The sequence below is a fragment of the Gouania willdenowi genome, chromosome 20 (genome assembly GCF_900634775.1).
Source record: "Gouania willdenowi chromosome 20, fGouWil2.1, whole genome shotgun sequence".
In the NCBI taxonomy this organism is placed as follows: domain Eukaryota; kingdom Metazoa; phylum Chordata; class Actinopteri; order Blenniiformes; family Gobiesocidae; genus Gouania; species Gouania willdenowi.
The window spans coordinates 28,468,257-28,485,941 of NC_041063.1; the positions used below are offsets into that span (position 1 = coordinate 28,468,257).

The 17,685-nt window shown below is 41.3% G+C and overlaps 1 protein-coding gene across 1 annotated transcript in view; it reads left to right on the forward strand.

Moving 5' to 3' along the window:
• The window catches only part of LOC114454076 (receptor-type tyrosine-protein phosphatase mu), a 44,412-nt gene extending 29,363 nt beyond the window's left edge, over positions 1 to 15,049 (forward strand). The window contains 16 exon segments of the mRNA XM_074783790.1: positions 1,676 to 1,747; positions 1,750 to 1,852; positions 2,277 to 2,327; positions 2,330 to 2,388; positions 2,543 to 2,723; positions 8,639 to 8,792; positions 8,893 to 9,002; positions 9,005 to 9,054; positions 9,124 to 9,234; positions 9,339 to 9,540; positions 9,626 to 9,728; positions 11,235 to 11,416; positions 11,494 to 11,544; positions 11,547 to 11,587; positions 12,381 to 12,417; positions 13,875 to 15,049. Of these exon segments, the coding sequence (XP_074639891.1) occupies positions 1,676 to 1,747; positions 1,750 to 1,852; positions 2,277 to 2,327; positions 2,330 to 2,388; positions 2,543 to 2,723; positions 8,639 to 8,792; positions 8,893 to 9,002; positions 9,005 to 9,054; positions 9,124 to 9,234; positions 9,339 to 9,540; positions 9,626 to 9,728; positions 11,235 to 11,416; positions 11,494 to 11,544; positions 11,547 to 11,587; positions 12,381 to 12,417; positions 13,875 to 14,023 (1,656 nt within the window). The 3' untranslated portion in view covers positions 14,024 to 15,049.
• Positions 15,050 to 17,685: the final 2,636 nt, after the last annotated feature.

Consider the following 17,685-nt stretch of genomic DNA (forward strand, 5'->3'; position numbering starts at 1 on the left):
GTGTGTTTAGCATGTGTTTAACATGTGGTTTAGCATGTGTTTAGCATGTGTTTAGTGTGTGTTTATTGTGTGTTTAGCATGTTGTTTAACATGTGTTTAGCATGTGTTTAGCATGTGTTTAGTGTGTGTTTATTGTGTGTTTTAGCATGTGTTTAGCATGTGTTTAGTTGTGTTAGCATGTGTTTAGTGTGTTTAGCATGTGTTTAACGAGTGTTTAACATGTGTTTAGCATGTGTTTAGTGTGTTTAGCATGTGTTTAACAGGTGATTTAACATGTGTTAGCATGTGGTTTAGTGTGTGTTTAGCTTGTGTTTAACGAGTGTTTAACATGTGTTTAGCATGTGTTTAGCATGTGTTTTTAGTGTGTGTTTAGCATGTGTTTAGTGGTTTAGCATGTGTTTAGTGTGTGTTTAGCATGTGTTTAGTGTAGTGTGTTTAGCATGTGTTTAGTGTGTGTTAGCATGTGTTTAGTGTCTGTGTGTTTCGATTGTGTTAGTGTGTCTTAGCATGTGTTTAACGAGTGTTTAACATGTGTTTAGCATGTGTTTAGTGTGTGTTTAGCTTGTGTTTACGAGTGTTTAACATGTGTTTAGCATGTGTTTAGCATGTGTTTTAACGAGTGTTTAACATGTGTTTAGCATGTGTTTAGCATGTGTTTAGTGTTGTGTTTAGCTTGTGTTTAGTGTGTTGTTTAGCTTGTGTTTAACGAGTGTTTTTTAACATGTGTTAGCATGTGTCTAGGTGTGTTTAGCATGTGTTTAACGAGCGTTTAACATGTGTTTAGCCTGTGTTTAGTGTGTTTTTAGTTGTGTGTTTAGCATGTGTTTAACGAGTGTTTAACATGTGTTAGCAGTGTTTAGTGTGTGTTTAGCATGTGTTAGCATGTGTTAGTATGTGTGTTTAGCATGTGTTTAACGAGTGTTTAACATGTGTTTAGCATGTGTTTAGTGTGTGTTTAGTGTGTGTTGTAGCATGTGTTTAAACATGTGTTTAACATGTGTTTAGCAGTGTTTAGTGTGTGTTTAGCATGTGTTTAACATGTGTTTAGCATGTGTTTAGCATGTGTTTAGTGTGTGTTTAGTGGTGTGTTTTTACCATGTGTTTAACATGTGTTTAGCGTGTGTTTAGTGTGTGTTTAGTGTGTGTTTTAAAGAGTGTTTAACACTGTGTTTAGCATGTGTTTAGTGTGTGTTTTAGTGTGTGTTTATGCATGTGTTTAACCATGTGTTTAGCATGTGTTTAGCATGTGTTTTAGTGTGTGTTTAGTGTGTGTTTAACGAGTGTTTAACATGTGTTTAGCATGTGTTTAGTTGTGTGTTTAGTGTGTGTTTAGCATGTGTTTAACATGTGTTTAGCATGTGTTAGCGTGTGTTTAGTGTGTGTTTAGTGTGTGTTTAGTGTGTTTAGCTTGTGTTTAACGAGTGTTTAACATGTGTTTAGTGTGTGTTTAGTGTGTGTTTAGTGTGTTTAGCTTGTGTTTAACGAGTTGTTTAACATGTGTTTAGCATGTGTTTAGTGTTGTGTTTAACATCTTTTTTTTTAAGTGTGTGTTTAGCATGTGTTTAGTTCTGTTTAGTGCGTGTTTAACATGTGTTTAGCATGTGTTTAGTGTGTGTTTAGCATGTATTTAACGTGTGTTTAGTTTGTGCTTAGCGTGTGCTTGGTGTGTTTCCAGGGCATGGGCGGACGCCGGGCTGACGTTAAGGAACCAAAACCTGTGAACCTACGGCGTTACGTGGCCAGTTTTTGACGTAGAAAAACACGACTAAAGGCGACACCGGACGCTATCGCTGCATCGCTCAGTCAGCAAGAGGAGTGGGCGTGTCCTCCTACGCTGACCTGACTGTCAAACGTGAGGTGCTGCACTCTGATTGGCTCCTGAGTTTGACCTTTGATTTTAAAAAATAAAGCTTTATCAATAACCTTTTTAATCAAACTTTATTTCATTACAATTATATTATAGTATATTACATTTTTTATTAATTTTAAAATATTTTTGTAATGTTCGCTCAAAGCGAGAAGTGTGTGTGCGTGTGTGTGTGTGTGTGTGTGTGTGTGTGCGCGTGTGCGTGTGTGTTTGTGTGTGATGAAGTGGGTCAGGAGGAAGTGGAGCAGTCCCACTGAGGATTCTGGGTAATAGAATCCAACTGTGTTGTGATTTGCCGAAGGTCACGAATATTAATTAACTCGTTAGCTCCTTCCTCCCTCGTTAAGAGGTCAGCCTCAGGTGCGTGTGCGTGTGTGTGTTTCTGATCCTGGTTCTATGTGTTCCTCAGAGCCTCCTGTTCCCATCGCTCCTCCTCAGCTCACTGCGGTTGGTGCCACATACTTTGGATCCAACTCAACGCCAACTCCATCAACGGAGACGGACCCATCATCGAGAGAGAGGTCAGGGTTCTCCTCAGGGTTTTGTGCTACAATGTACTGTAATATATACGATACCCATGCAATGAGACATGATGAAACATAATGTAGAACCTCCTTCTTTTGGACCTGTTTGGTTCTCCTGGTCCTCATCATGTTCTTCTGGTTGTTCTTTCAGGTGGAGTACCGCACGGTGACGGGGATGCTGATTGACACCACGCCTGTGGACAAACCCACACATAAGATTGGCCACTTGGACCCAGACACAGAGTATGAGATCAGTGTGTTGCTGACCCGCCCCCTGGAGGGGGGCACGGGGAACCCTGGACCGGCCCTCAGAGCCAGAACCAAGTGTGCAGGTCAGAGCAGTCACATGAACCAAGCCAGCAGCCAATCAGAGATAGAGTAGCTCATTATCAACAACAACCCACACAGACACACTACAGTAGATAATACATTAAACTTCATATTTAGTGACTGATAAAGTTTTGTGTATTTGTTGTGCGATTATTTGGATTGAAACCATATTGGTGCATCATTGCTTAGCCAGAGCTGCCAAGCCTCACCCTTTGAGTGTGACAGTCACGCAATGTGATGGATTCTCACACCACACGCCACACTTGACATTTCTCAGGCTTATATTCTCCATTTAATACTCTATTTTTTTCATGATAATAAACTTTGGTCCTCATGACTTACCGTAGCTGAGTAACTGATTGACTGACTGAGATAACCAATCCCAGACCAATCCATGTCTCCTTGTGCCTAAATCTAACCAACCACGGCAGGCATCACTCAATAATAAACCAATCAGAAGCAACGTAAGGCGGGTCTTGACGAGCCATGTCTAACGACACCTCACACAACACGCACTGACTCGTCGACATGCTTTTCAGAAAGAAAGTTTCTAGAGGACAGACTGTCTGAGATGGTATGTAACTACCTAATTATGTTCACTGTTTATATTGGTGTGTGTGTGTGTGTGTGTGTGTGTGTGTGTGTGTGTGTGTGTGCGTGTGTGTCTGTTATAGTGTTAGTTTACTCATCTAAAAAACTAACACTGCTGTGTTTTCTTCTCTAACTCTCTGTGTAGCAGAGCTGCTGCTGAGACCTTCTTAAAGAGACAGTGTCCTGAATGTGATTTACTTTAAAAACTACTTTCAAACAACTCAGAGCTGCCCTGAAAAAATCGTCACTACATCATTTAATCACATTTCAGCCTTAATGAAGGAAAAAGTCCAAAATGTAGTTATTGTGCTGCTAGTGATTAATAAAAGGGTCTTTGTGGCTCCACTGACTTTGACCTATTATTGTTTTTATTGTAAAACTATTGATAAAAAAAAATGGTTTATATCACCTATTGTCATTTTAGAGTAAAAATATATAGATATGAATATTGGTCCATATCACCCCAGGCCTAATGTAACCAAAGCAGTAACGTTTTATCTTGAAAAGGATATGAATGTATAAACTGTGTGAAATGAGGCGTTCAAAACACTGTTTAAAGTATGATTTTATTAATATGAGTGTGTTACCTCAATAACTAATAGAAATCACTAGACTGATATACTGTCTTGTTATGTAGGCATGTGATGCTAATGCTAATGCTACACCTACTTTAGTTAAACAAAGTAAAAGACTGTGTGACTATAAGAACATGTCAGACCTTTAGTTTAATGATAAATATACTTAGAACTAGTTTGATAAATTACTTACATACAATTAAAAAAATATTTGATAATTACCTTGTTTTAAATGATCTTTTATGACTTTTTTCCATTTAGGGCCATGATTTTAAGAAGGTGAATTGGTTTGTTTTATTGATAAATAACGTTAAAATAGTCTAAATGATTTAAATGAAAACAATTGTGATGTGATCGTGATTTTACAAAGAATAAATTGTGATATGATTTTTTTTTCCCCCATATCACCCACTTCTACATGTGTATGTCTATGTTAGACATTAACTTAAATGAATTAAAACTCTTATTCAGCTACTAGCAGTGTTATAAACACTGCTAGTAGCTGAATTACACTTGTAGGTTATATCATCATAAATACATAATCTAATGTTCATTTGAACTGTTCTTATGATTATTATTGTATGTAATAGTGTATTTCTATAGACATTGATTCAATGAAAATCACTTGATGTTTGAATGTTTTTACATGATGATCTTTTTAATGACGTCCTTTCTGTTGCAGACAAGGAGAGCTGAGGTAAAGGTAGCACTGCCTTGGGCCACAGTGTTTTAAGTGGGAGCCTCTGTCATCATCAAACATCTGTGATAAACACCTACAACATGAGACATGTCCCCAGATAAATGATGGACAGTTGTTGATGTGAAATATTGACTAATAAATGGATTTTGTCAGAATTCTTGTTAGTTTTCATTTGTAATTTGTGGTTTGATTAAAACTATCATTAGGAGGACACAGTGCAGGGAGAGCTGCTGGTATGGAGGTGATGACATCATTCTGAAGGTAGAAATCAACGTTAAAACAAAGTCATGTTAAAAAAGGACTTTTTTATTTACCGGAATGCGTCAGGTCAATAAAGTCTCACTCTTGTCATTTTCTGAAACTTGGCAGCCCTGGCTTAGTGGAGCATTCATTAGCACGCTGTGCTAAGCTATGTTAGCGCTGAGCTCATCAGGTGGCTAATAATAAGCGGTGAGGTCAATTAAAGCCACAAGCTTCGTTAGCACTGCGCTCATTAGCTGCTAATGGCTGCCAAGTACACAGCATGCTGTTTGTCTGCTGAACACACACACAAAGTTACAGCAGGTGTGTGTGCGTTGTAATTAGCAATTAGCACGTTAATGATGCAGATGCTGCGCAGTGCGGCTGCTCATTTGTTTGTTGCAATATTTGTGTTTTTATCAATGATTCTTTCTCTAGAGTGTGTGTGTGTGTGTGTGTGTGTTTGTTGTGTCAGGTTACAACATGCCAGATTCTCAGACTTGCCTGCTACACGATAAACCTTGACATGATAACGTGTTGTTATAGACACCACAAAACCACACACCTGTACCTTCTGAGGACCGGTGGAGCTCGTGTAGTGTTCCCAGATTTCTTGAGGTCTTGTTTAGATCTTGTTCATGTCTGAAATCTTCTCTGGGTCTAGATCAGGCCTGGATTGGTCTGGTTCTGATGGTCTGGTTCTGGGTATTGATAAAGTCCTGTGGGTTCTCTGGAAAGTTTTTTTTGGGGTTCTAGTTTTGATCTTTGTGTAGTTGTGATACAGTCTTGGTTTAGGTCTTGGAGGGACGGTTTGGGTTTTGCTAAGATCTGCTTTGGTTCTTCTAGGATCTTTTCATCTTCAGTTCGTTAGTCTGTAGTTGTTTTTTGGCCTTTATGGGGTCTTGTGAGGTTGGAATTGTTTCTCGAGGAACTCTTAATGAGGTGAGTGGGTCTGATCGAATTCTTGTTGAGGTGTGTGTGTGTGTGTGTGTGGTGTGTGTGTGTGTTGTGTGTGGTGTGTGTGTGTGTGTGTGTGTGTGTGGTGTGTGTCAGTCTGTGAGATAAGCCCCCCTCAGTAGCGACGCACTACAAAACAAAACAAGTGCTCCTTGAGATCAGCAGCACAAACATGAAGCACTGACGGACCAGTGTGTGGTGTGTGTGTTTGATTGACAGCTCAGAGTGTATGTGTGTGTGGTGAGACACTCAGTGAGATGATGTTCACTCTGATAACTCTCGTCTTCGTCTTCAACTCACTTTTATTTATTCATTTTACTGCAGATAAATAATGAATGTGTGTTAGTGTGTTGTGTGCGTGTGTGTGTGTGGCTCTTCAATAAGTAATGGTGGTGTCCATCATACACGCTTTAGGACTTAGCGCTCGGGGAGAACACTCGGCTGGTGGCAGATAAACAGACGCTCGCTTTGTGCTCGAGTTCCAAATGATAATTACACACGCTTCACTCTGAACGTCACCTATGAAACACAACAACCATGACAGAGACAGTCTTTATTGGGTTCTCCTTAGTTCCTCTGGTTCATGGTCCTTTAGACGCTGGACCTTGGAGATACTTGAGGTACCAAAGAGGTTGAAGGGTTCTGGAGGTTTTAGATGATTCATGGATAGGTTCTCATTTTTGAAGCCTTTGATGTGCTTTGTTTTTTTGTTCTAACAGTCATTTAAGAACCAGAACTTCCTAGTCTCCAGATTGGAACTTTGTTAAGTTCCTGTTGGGTTTTTTGCTGGTTTTTGTTGATCTTTGTTAGTTTTTGATGGTTTTTAATGTTTTTGTTGGTGTCTATTGATCTTGGATAACTTTCTGGTAGTTTTTGTCGGTGATTTTTGTCTTTGATCAGTTCCTGGTGTGGTTTTTTGTTTGTCTTGATTGTGTTTGTTGGTCTATGTTGGTGATGATGGTCCCGAGTGGATGGTTTCTGACTGTTTCTTAAGGTTTCTTCTGGTCTTTGTTTTCTTTTTTCATATTTTATCGCTTCCTGTCACGTTTTTGATTCATTTTCCATGTGACATGTAAGACATCAATTGCTGATGGTTTTTGTAGTTTTTGGTGGTGATGATTGTTTTTTGTCTGTTCCTGATGAGTTTTTTGTAGGTTTTGATGTTTTTGTTTCTGATGGTTTCTGATTTTTAAAAAATGTTTTGGATGTTTTTTTTTTGGGTGGATCTTTCCTTTCATGGCTGAACTTTCAGACGTTACAGAGACATGTCGACTGAGTTTGGAGCAGAAACTTTCAGCTTGTGTCTCAGAGTGGAAGGACCTTCAGACACACTTGGCTGCATCGGTCATAAAGTAACCCCTGACTGTGTGTGTGTGTGGTTAACATCCATTAAAGTCTGTGTGTGCTGTTTGTGGGGCTCTCAGAAAATGGCCCTTTTTAAATATTTCACTTCTTTCTCTTTGCGTCTTTTTCCACCTCACATTTTCACGCTTTGCTCGTCAATCTCTCCAACGCTGACCCTTCATCTTCATCTTCATCTTCATCACTTCACCAGCTTAACTAAACATAACCAGTGAGCCCTCTAAGCAGTTACACTCTGCCGTGTTTTCCAGTTCTCACACACACACACACACACACACTTAGTATTCTTGTGTTGACTTCACTTTCCCTTTGAGGATTACATGTACTAAGATCCCACCATGACTGTCTGACCTCTGACCCCTATTGTTTTCTCTGTGTGTGTGTGTGTGTGTGGTGTTGGATGTTTGCTCCTGCTGCTGAACAATACCTTTCCTGTTCTCTGTCATCTTTCATTTCTATGTTGGCGTGTGTGTGTGTCCTTTCCTGAACACACACACACAGTGGTGATTTGTCAGGAGAAATTGCAGTTTCCTGCTCTCATCTATCATTCTCTCTCTGAGTGGATCGCTGTCTGTCTGTGTGTGTGTGTGTGTCACAGTGTGTGTGTTCTTTAATCTCGCTGATCTCTGTGTGTGTTTGAAGGAGACTCTGAACTTCAGTGACACTTTCATGAAAAATTTAACGAGAAATTTTACTTGTACGTACTTTTCAAAGCCCGAGTGTGTGTGCGTGTGTGTGTGTGTGTGTGTGTGTGTGTGTGTGTGTGTGTGTGTGTGTGTTTTATCTGCAGTGAGTCATTATTTCAGCTCGGTTCTCTCTGTAAAATGCACATTTTTTATTTGTCCCATAGAAATGATGTTAAGGTTTGTTTGTGTTTGTGGAACATTTATTTATTGTTTGTTTGTTTTAATAAAATAATTTCAACAGTATCAGGAAACAAACGATCAGTGAATTGTGTTTTAAACGATAGATCTATTAAAGCAGAGCTGTCCAAGGAGCAGTGATGGACAGTGACTAAGTACAGTTACTACAGTACTATCTGTTGTTTACTTAAGTATTATATTTATATATTTGAGTCATGTCTTCTTACTTTCTGTTGAGTCACTGATATAGATATACAATTATGATATAAATTTACTGTATATGATATAGTAGTACATAAAAAAGATATTGATATACTGTATATGATGCAGATATATATGATTAAGATATACTGTACATGTATATGATATAGATGTGTATGTATAAAGGCTGTAACGTAGACACAGTGAAGTAATATAGATCTTGTGTTTCTGGCCTCTGATGAAAATATTAATAATGATATTGATGATAATTATGAACAACATTTATTAGTTATAGACCTGTGGTGTTATTATAATTATCCTTCATTGTTTTTGATACTGAAACAGATGTAGCCATTTTTGTCTGTTGCTATGGTAACTCTTAAAGTGACAGTGGGCTTTTTCAGATTTCTGATTTTTGCGTGTTGCAGATCCGTTGTTCGGACCGCGGCGGCTGCAGGTGGAGGATGTTCGCTCTACGCTCATCACTCTGCGTTGGGAACCGTTTGGTTACAACGTGACTCGTTGTTACAGCTACAACCTCACGCTGCAGTACCGCTACCAACCAGCAGCGGCCGCCAGCACGTGAGACACACACTGATCAAGTTATAACCAACGCTCACAGGTTAAGAAACAACGTGACACCTGTTGGTTTTCTTTCTGTGTGGTGTGGCGCCCCCTGCAGGCAGCCCGTGAAGGAGCAGCCCGTGTTGGACCTCCTCAGTGCCGCTCCTCAGCACACGCTACGAAACCTGCCGCCGTTCACCAACATCAGCCTGCGGCTTCTCCTCAGCAACCCGAAGGACGCAAGGAGAGCGAGGAGCTGCTGGTGCTGACGGACGAGGACGTACGTTGCCATGGTAACATCTCTGTTCCTCTGCGTGTGCAACTCGTTGCTCACGTCTGTTTGGGTTCAGTTCCCGGTGAGGTTCCTCTGGAATCAGTGGTCGGCAGCAGCTACGAGCAGCAGATCCGCCTCAGCTGGAAGGAACCGCTGCACACGTATGGAGTCATTCGCAAGTATGAGGTATGCTAACACTAACGCTAACCTCAAAAAAAGAAACAGGAAGTGTGTTTTATTCTGACTCAGGGGACTTCCTGATCATGTGATCTGCTTCATCACTTCCTCAGATTTCCTACAAAGCTCTGAGTTCCTTCGACACAGAGTTCAATCTGTCCAATCAGAGTGGGAGGGTCTACAAACTGGCCAATGAGACGAGCCACGTCTTCACTGGCCTTTTCCCAGGCTCTACCTACTCCTTCACATTAAGAGCATCCACCGTCAAAGGCTTCGGAGCTCCAGTCGTCACGCAGTTCACCACCAAGATCTCAGGTGAGGTCGTAGCAGCACTCTTATTTTGAAGGGCTGGAGTAATCCCTGAGTAGTAACTGTAACTAATGTGTGTGTTGACTGTCAGCTCCTCTGATGCCGGCCTACGACCAGGAAGCTCCTCTCAACCAGACGGACTCCACTGTCACTGTATTGTTGCGCCCGGCGCAGAGCCGCGGGGCGCCGGTCAGGTAGCGCTCACACGTCCCACTGACAGCGAACACACTGCAGCAGCAGCTACACAGACTGTCATAATAAAAAGCCCTGATCATGTTACCGTCCCACTGGTGACCGCGCGCATGTGTGTGTGTGTGTGTGTGTGTGTGTGTGTGTGTGTGAGACAGGCGGCGTGGTAATTGACATGATGTGTGTGTCACAGATTGGCTCAGCGTGTGCGTGTTTATATTTAACTGCTCCTTTGTGCGAGTGTGTGTCGGCCCCGGTGGAATAGTGACACACATTCACACACAAAGAGCTACACAACTCCAGGACAAAAGGTGTTGCCGGCGGCGACCTGTGGCAGTAATCAGATCACACACAAACACACACATGAATTAGCAACACAATGTGATCAGAAACGATTCAACAAAGGTGGAAAAGGAACAAAATAAAATAAAGTGCGAGTGGGAGGATGTGTGTGTGTGTATACAATAGCTACACACACACACGCACACAGTCAGTGAGTGCTGTGTTCAGGTCCAGTGCAGTAAATGTGTAATTCATTAGCACTCTGTGCTGTGGTTTTTAGCTTCTGTAGCTTCTGTCTCTGCTCAGTGGCTCCTCCCCCTAGCCCATTATGTAGCAACATTAGGCTAATATGTTCACTTCTGTAAGAAAGCATTGAAATGTGGACATGGATATTTGTCATATCTTTGGTTCTATTTCACATCGAATCATGATCTCAGTGGTGAATTATAGGTTTTCAAGGACAATTCATTTAATGATAAATCTTAAAATACCGTAAATTGTGCTCAGAGCAAGATCCAAGATGGCCGCCATCTGTATTGTGAATTTCAATCTTACCATAACTTTGATTCTATTAGACATAGAAACATGATATTTGGGACAGGGATTGTGATGAAATAGCTTAAAATATAGTAAATCCATCCAGATATAAGACAGCTGCCTCAAAGCTTTACACATGGAAAGGGTGAAATTGTTATTTCTTTGCAGTCATAACTGTGTGTGACAAAGATGGCTTATGAAGGTTAAATGGTTTGATTTAATTCCCCATCAAAACATGAATTAATAAATCTATTTTGATTTATTTCTCAGGAAGTTTACAGCCATCGTGGTCCTGGTACATTAGCATTAATCTGATCGTGTGTTCATTTTGCAGCATTTGCCAACAAGTACAATGATTAAACTCAATTTTTTATGTAGATATCTTATGACAAAATATCCAAATTGGCAATATGGATGGTGGCCATCTTGGATTTCTTGTTAAGTGAGAACCATTGGTTTACCAGTGGATCCATTAAATGGATTCAGCTACTCAAAACACCCATGTACACATTTCAATGCTTTCTACTAGAAGTGAATAATCTTTTGGACACATCTACCAAGGCTGTCCTGTCAGTAGTTGTGCGTAGCTCTGCTCAGTGCTCCGCCTCCTGTCAGTAGTTGTGTGTAGCTCTGCTCAGTGGCTCCGCCTCCTGTCAGTAGTTTTGTGTGTGTGTGTGTGTGTGTCTCTACAGCAAATACCAGGTGGTGGTGGAGGAGGATCGCCCCCGCAGGACCAGCAGAGGGAGTGCTCAGATCCTTCGCTGTTACCCACTTCCTGTTCACTTCCTGAATGTCTCACAGCTCGACGCCCACTATTACCTCACTGCTGAGATACCGACCAATCAGCTGAGAGTGCCAACCACCTTCACCGTGGGTCAGTGAGAGTCAGTTAGTCAGTCAGTCAGTTAGTAGCTGTTAGTTGGTTGACCTGTGTGTGTGTGTGTGTGTCAGGTGATAACCGGACCTACAGCGGTTACTGGAATGCTCCACTACTTCCTCATAAAGCTATGGGATCTACTACCAGGCAGTGAGCACGGCCAATGGGGTGAGTCAGTTCAGTTAGGTCACGCCCACCACACATAACACACATGTAGTATTTTAGAAGCTCTATATAAACTGGTAGCTCTATACAGTACATATGAAGTAGCACAGTTTCAGACCCCTGCTTTAGAACATCCAATAGTCAGAGAAACTATGAGTCATTGTGTAAATTACCAACTCATACATATCTCAGATAGATATCTACAAATTAATACACAAATTCAATGAAAATTACATTTTCATTTCATCTCATTTTTAATCTCAAATTACATAAAAATGGGTCACAAAATGAAATAAATTGAAAGGGTCACTTATTGCTTTGATATTATCAGTGCCATACATATATGATCATTCATTCATACGTGGAAGTGCAAACTACAGCACAATAAGGATTCAATTACAGACCTTCAAAAATCTGTGGCCCACTGTAGATAAACTGTGTTTGGCCCCTGAACAGAAATAGTTTAACACCCCTGGTTTAATACAAAGTGTTCTGAGAACAAAGTCTCTGGATTATAATTATGAATATAAAAAAACTGAAAAATGGAAAATATTCTGTCTACACCAGCGTCCGTTAGCCTTGTGTGTGTGTGTGTGTCCTGTCACCATGTGAAGTGACAGGTGTCAGATATCCAATCAGAGCGAGCAGCAGAGCTCAACGAGACGCTCCAATCACGGCCCACTTCCCTCTGTCACAAACACACACACATTATACACAGCGTGTATAATGTGTGTGTGTGTGTGTGTGTGTGTGTGTGTGTGTGTGTATAATGAAAACTCAGTTTTCCATCCAACAGGAAACAAAGATCGACTGTGTTCGAGTGGCCACTAAAGGTAAGACAGAGACCTCTTTTATTTTGAAGGGATGGGGTTTTATTTTGAAACTGCTTGTTACTGATTAGTCAGTAAGTGGATCTAATTTTTGGAGGCTTTCTATTGGCTGACTAACCACTAATTAGAAAACTGCTTCTCTTTCAGGTGTGTTTGCTTTTTGTAGCTCCGCCCACTCTCCTGATCACATGGTTGTGACATGTAACGATCTGATTGGCTCGTTTAACATCATGTCCCACCTGATGTTTGTTTATCACTGACAGAAGCTAATAAAGCTAGATTAGCTTGTATAGCGCTAACTTCCAGGATTTAATCAGTGTGTGCTGGACTACAAAGCTCACTAACGTCTTACTGAGCTAAATCACCATGGTAACTTATGCTGAACGACTAACCTGGTCAGCACCAGGTTTTTCTCTGGCTAGGATTTTAGCAAGTGATAAAGGTCCCGCCCCCTGACCAATCAGATCTCAGAAAGCGAACTGTCCAATAAAAGGAGGATCTTTGTGAACACGTCACTGTGTGGATCTGACGCTGACAGAAGAGAAAATATTTAGACATTGATGCAATCCTTTCATTTACTGATGACATCATTTAGTACACATACTGTATATAGATTTATATCTGATGGACTGATAAAGTAAAATCAATAAAATTAGTCAGCTGATAAGCCTGCGTGCATTAATAAATAATAAATTAATGAATGAATGTATTGTGTGGTGACGCTGAGAGCCTCAGTCCTGTAGATAATATAAATATGATTATATTCCACCTTATGATGTAGATCTTATGAACGCAGCATCAGAGACACAGACAAGGTAAAATAGATCAGAGTGTCTGTTTATTCTCACACTGTTTCACTAACTTAATCATTAACACTGATCAATTCCTGCATTAATTACTTTCTGCTTTTACTGCAGCAACAGTGTTGTTTTTGGTATGAATTATTGATTTTAATTCTTCATATTTTTAAAGAAATATTCTTCAATTGTGACGTTCTCCAGTTCCTCTGTGTGATTGGTCTGACGCTGTGATATCCGCCTCCGTCACTGAAATCCACATGCTTAACTCAGCATGTTGTTATCGACCTTCGTAGGACAGCTTCTCTCTGACAAAGAATGTTTGGTTAGTTGAAGCCTGTTAACGGAGATTAATCCAGGATATGATTATCTAGATTCATAGCATAGATCCTAAACGTCCCAGAGATCTACTGACAAATCACTTCTGATTGGCTCTCACACCTCAAAATAAGCCTGTGATTGGACTAAACTAGTCTGTAGTGTCTTAATCTGCTCAACTCCACCCACATGGCCTCGTTACAACAGGTCACATGATTACCTGGTGACCAATCAGGAGAGCCGGAGTACTGCATCATGTGACTAATATTTCTGCTTCCCAAACCTCTTTTCTCTGTGTGTGTCTGTTGTTTGTCTGTTGTCTGTCTGTTGTCTGTCTTTCTGTAGCTGCTATAATATCTCAGCTAACGACTCCGTACGTCCGTGTCATTGTGGCCGTCGGAGACAAACAGCAAACAGGTCAGAGTTCACGGACAACGTTGAAAATTGTCAAACCGTGTTTGCACGTTGTCATGGCAACAGCACACGTCCTTTGATGTGAGATGGCTTTGAGAGTGAGCTAACAGACCTGTGTGTGTCAGTTGTTTGGCAAATGACTCACTAAACCATCAGGTTGTTGCACAGAAATGGAGTTTATTGTGAAACACTGAGGACATTTATGAAGGTGAACAGTGATACAGTGGTCACATGTTAGCGCTACAGGCTGAGCACTTTGCTCCTCCACATTAATAGGACACTGCCGATAGCTCCCAGTTAGCGCTAGCCTCTATAACTTTGTGTTAGTTTGTTTGGACACCAACACTTTAACAGCAGTGGATCCCCCTGCTGGAGCCCCCAGTATTACACCCAACATCAGAACCTTTAGACCAGTGTGTAGTGTTTGAAATGATTTTTTTTCTCGTTTGATAAAGTTTCCCTGTCATGTACATTTTTCAATACATTTGTGAAAAGCAAAAAACTAATCACTCACTGAACCTTATTGTGATGATACGTGAGCATAAGCAAACGTTTGAGTGCAGTAATAATAAAGAGAGAATGTAGAGAGCAGAATAACAAAGATGTTCACACGTTTATAAACATGCATGTAAACGCTGTGATAAATTATAAGATCCCTTTAAATGTGCTGCGAGTGTGTCAATGTTTAAAGACATCTGACACACACACACACACACAGTGACACACACAATGAGACACACAAAACCAGAACACAAGCTCACACAGATAAACTCGGTCTTCAAAGCGTGTTTTTATAGATTTATAGCCTTTAAACTGAAAACAGCCGCTCTGCCTCCGAGAGAGAGAGAGAGAGAGGTGTGTGTGTGTGTGTGTATGTGTGTGTGTGAGATGAAACAGATAAAGAGGAACTGATAGTCAAAGCTTTACTGACCTGAAGAAAGTCAAAATAAAAAGAGAGGAAAGGAGAAACTCACGTTTACTGGCCAGGACATAACACACACAACATGTCCTCACAAACACACAACATGTCCTCACAAACACACAACATGTCCTCACAAACACACAACATGTCCTCACAAAGACACAACATGTCCTCACAAACACACAACATGTCCTCACAAACACACAACATGTCCTCACAAACACACAACATGTCCTCACAGAGACACAACATGTCCTCACAAACACACAACATGTCCTCACAAAGACACAACATGTCCTCACAGAGACACAACATGTCCTCACAAACACACAACATGTCCTCACAAACACACAACATGTCCTCACAGAGACACAACATGTCCTCACAGAGACACAACATGTCCTCACAAACACACAACATGTCCTCACAAACACACAACATGTCCTCACAAACACACAACATGTCCTCACAGAGACACAACATGTCCTCACAAACACACAACATGTCCTCACAAAGACACAACATGTTCCTCACAGAGACACAACATGTCCTCACAGAGACACAACATGTCCTCACAAACACACAACATGTCCTCACAAAGACACAACATGTCCTCACAAACACACAACATGTCCTCACAAACACACAACATGTCCTCACAGAGACACAACATGTCCTCACAAACACACAACATGTCCTCACAGAGACACAACACGTCCTCACAGAGACACAACATGTCCTCACAAACACACAACATGTCCTCACAAAGACACAACATGTCCTCACAAACACACAACATGTCCTCACAGAGACACAACATGTCCTCACAAACACACAACATGTCCTCACAAAGACACAACATGTCCTCACAAACACACATGTCCTCACAAAGACACAACATGTCCTCACAAACACACAACATGTCCTCACAAACACACAACATGTCCTCACAGAGACACAACATGTCCTCACAGAGACACAACATGTCCTCACAAACACACATGTCCTCACAAACACACAACATGTCCTCACAGAGATACAACATGTCCTCACAGAGACACAACATGTCCTCACAAAGACACAACATGTCCTCACAGAGACACAACATGTCCTCACAGAGACACAACATGTCCTCACAAACACACAACATGTCCTCACAAAGACACAACATGTCCTCACAAACACACAACATGTCCTCACAAACACACAACATGTCCTCACAGAGACACAACATGTCCTCACAAACACACAACATGTCCTCACAAAGACACAACATGTCCTCACAGAGACACAACATGTCCTCACAAACACACAACATGTCCTCACAGAGACACAACACGTCCTCACAGAGACACAACATGTCCTCACAAACACACAACATGTCCTCACAAAGACACAACATGTCCTCACAAACACACAACATGTCCTCACAGAGACACAACATGTCCTCACAAACACACAACATGTCCTCACAAAGACACAACATGTCCTCACAAACACACATGTCCTCACAAAGACACAACATGTCCTCACAAACACACAACATGTCCTCACAAACACACAACATGTCCTCACAGAGACACAACATGTCCTCACAGAGACACAACATGTCCTCACAAACACACATGTCCTCACAAAGACACAACATGTCCTCACAAACACACAACATGTCCTCACAAACACACAACATGTCCTCACAAACACACAACACGTCCTCACAAAGACACAACATGTCCTCACAGAGACACAACATGTCCTCACAAACACACAACATGTCCTCACAAAGACACAACATGTCCTCACAAACACACAACATGTCCTCACAGAGACACAACATGTCCTCACAAACACACAACATGTCCTCACAAACACACAACATGTCCTCACAGAGACACAACATGTCCTCACAAACACACAACATGTCCTCACAAAGACACAACATGTCCTCACAAACACACAACATGTCCTCACAGAGACACAACATGTCCTCACAAACACACAACATGTCCTCACAGAGACACATGTCCTCACAAACACACAACATGTCCTCACAGAGACACAACATGTCCTCACAGAGACACAACATGTCCTCACAAACACACAACATGTCCTCACAAACACACAACATGTCCTCACAGAGACACAACATGTCCTCACAAACACACAACATGTCCTCACAGAGACACATGTCCTCACAAACACACAACATGTCCTCACAGAGACACAACATGTCCTCACAGAGACACAACATGTCCTCACAAACACACAACATGTCCTCACAGAGACACAACATGTCCTCACAAACACACAACATGTCCTCACAAACACACAACATGTCCTCACAGAGACACAACATGTCCTCACAAACACACAACATGTCCTCACAAACACACAACATGTCCTCACAAACACACAACATGTCCTCACAGAGACACAACATGTCCTCACAGAGACACAACATGTCCTCACAAACACACAACATGTCCTCACAAACACACAACATGTCCTCACAGAGACACAACATGTCCTCACAAACACACAACATGTCCTCACAAACACACAACATGTCCTCACAAACACACAACATGTCCTCACAGAGACACAACATGTCCTCACAGACACACAACATGTCCTCACAAACACACAACATGTCCTCACAAACACACAACATGTCCTCACAGAGCACAACATGTCCTCACAAACACACAACATGTCCTCACAAACACACAACATGTCCTCACACACACAAACATGTCCTCACAGAGACACAACATGTCCTCACAGAGACACAACATGTCCTCACAGAGACACAACATGTCC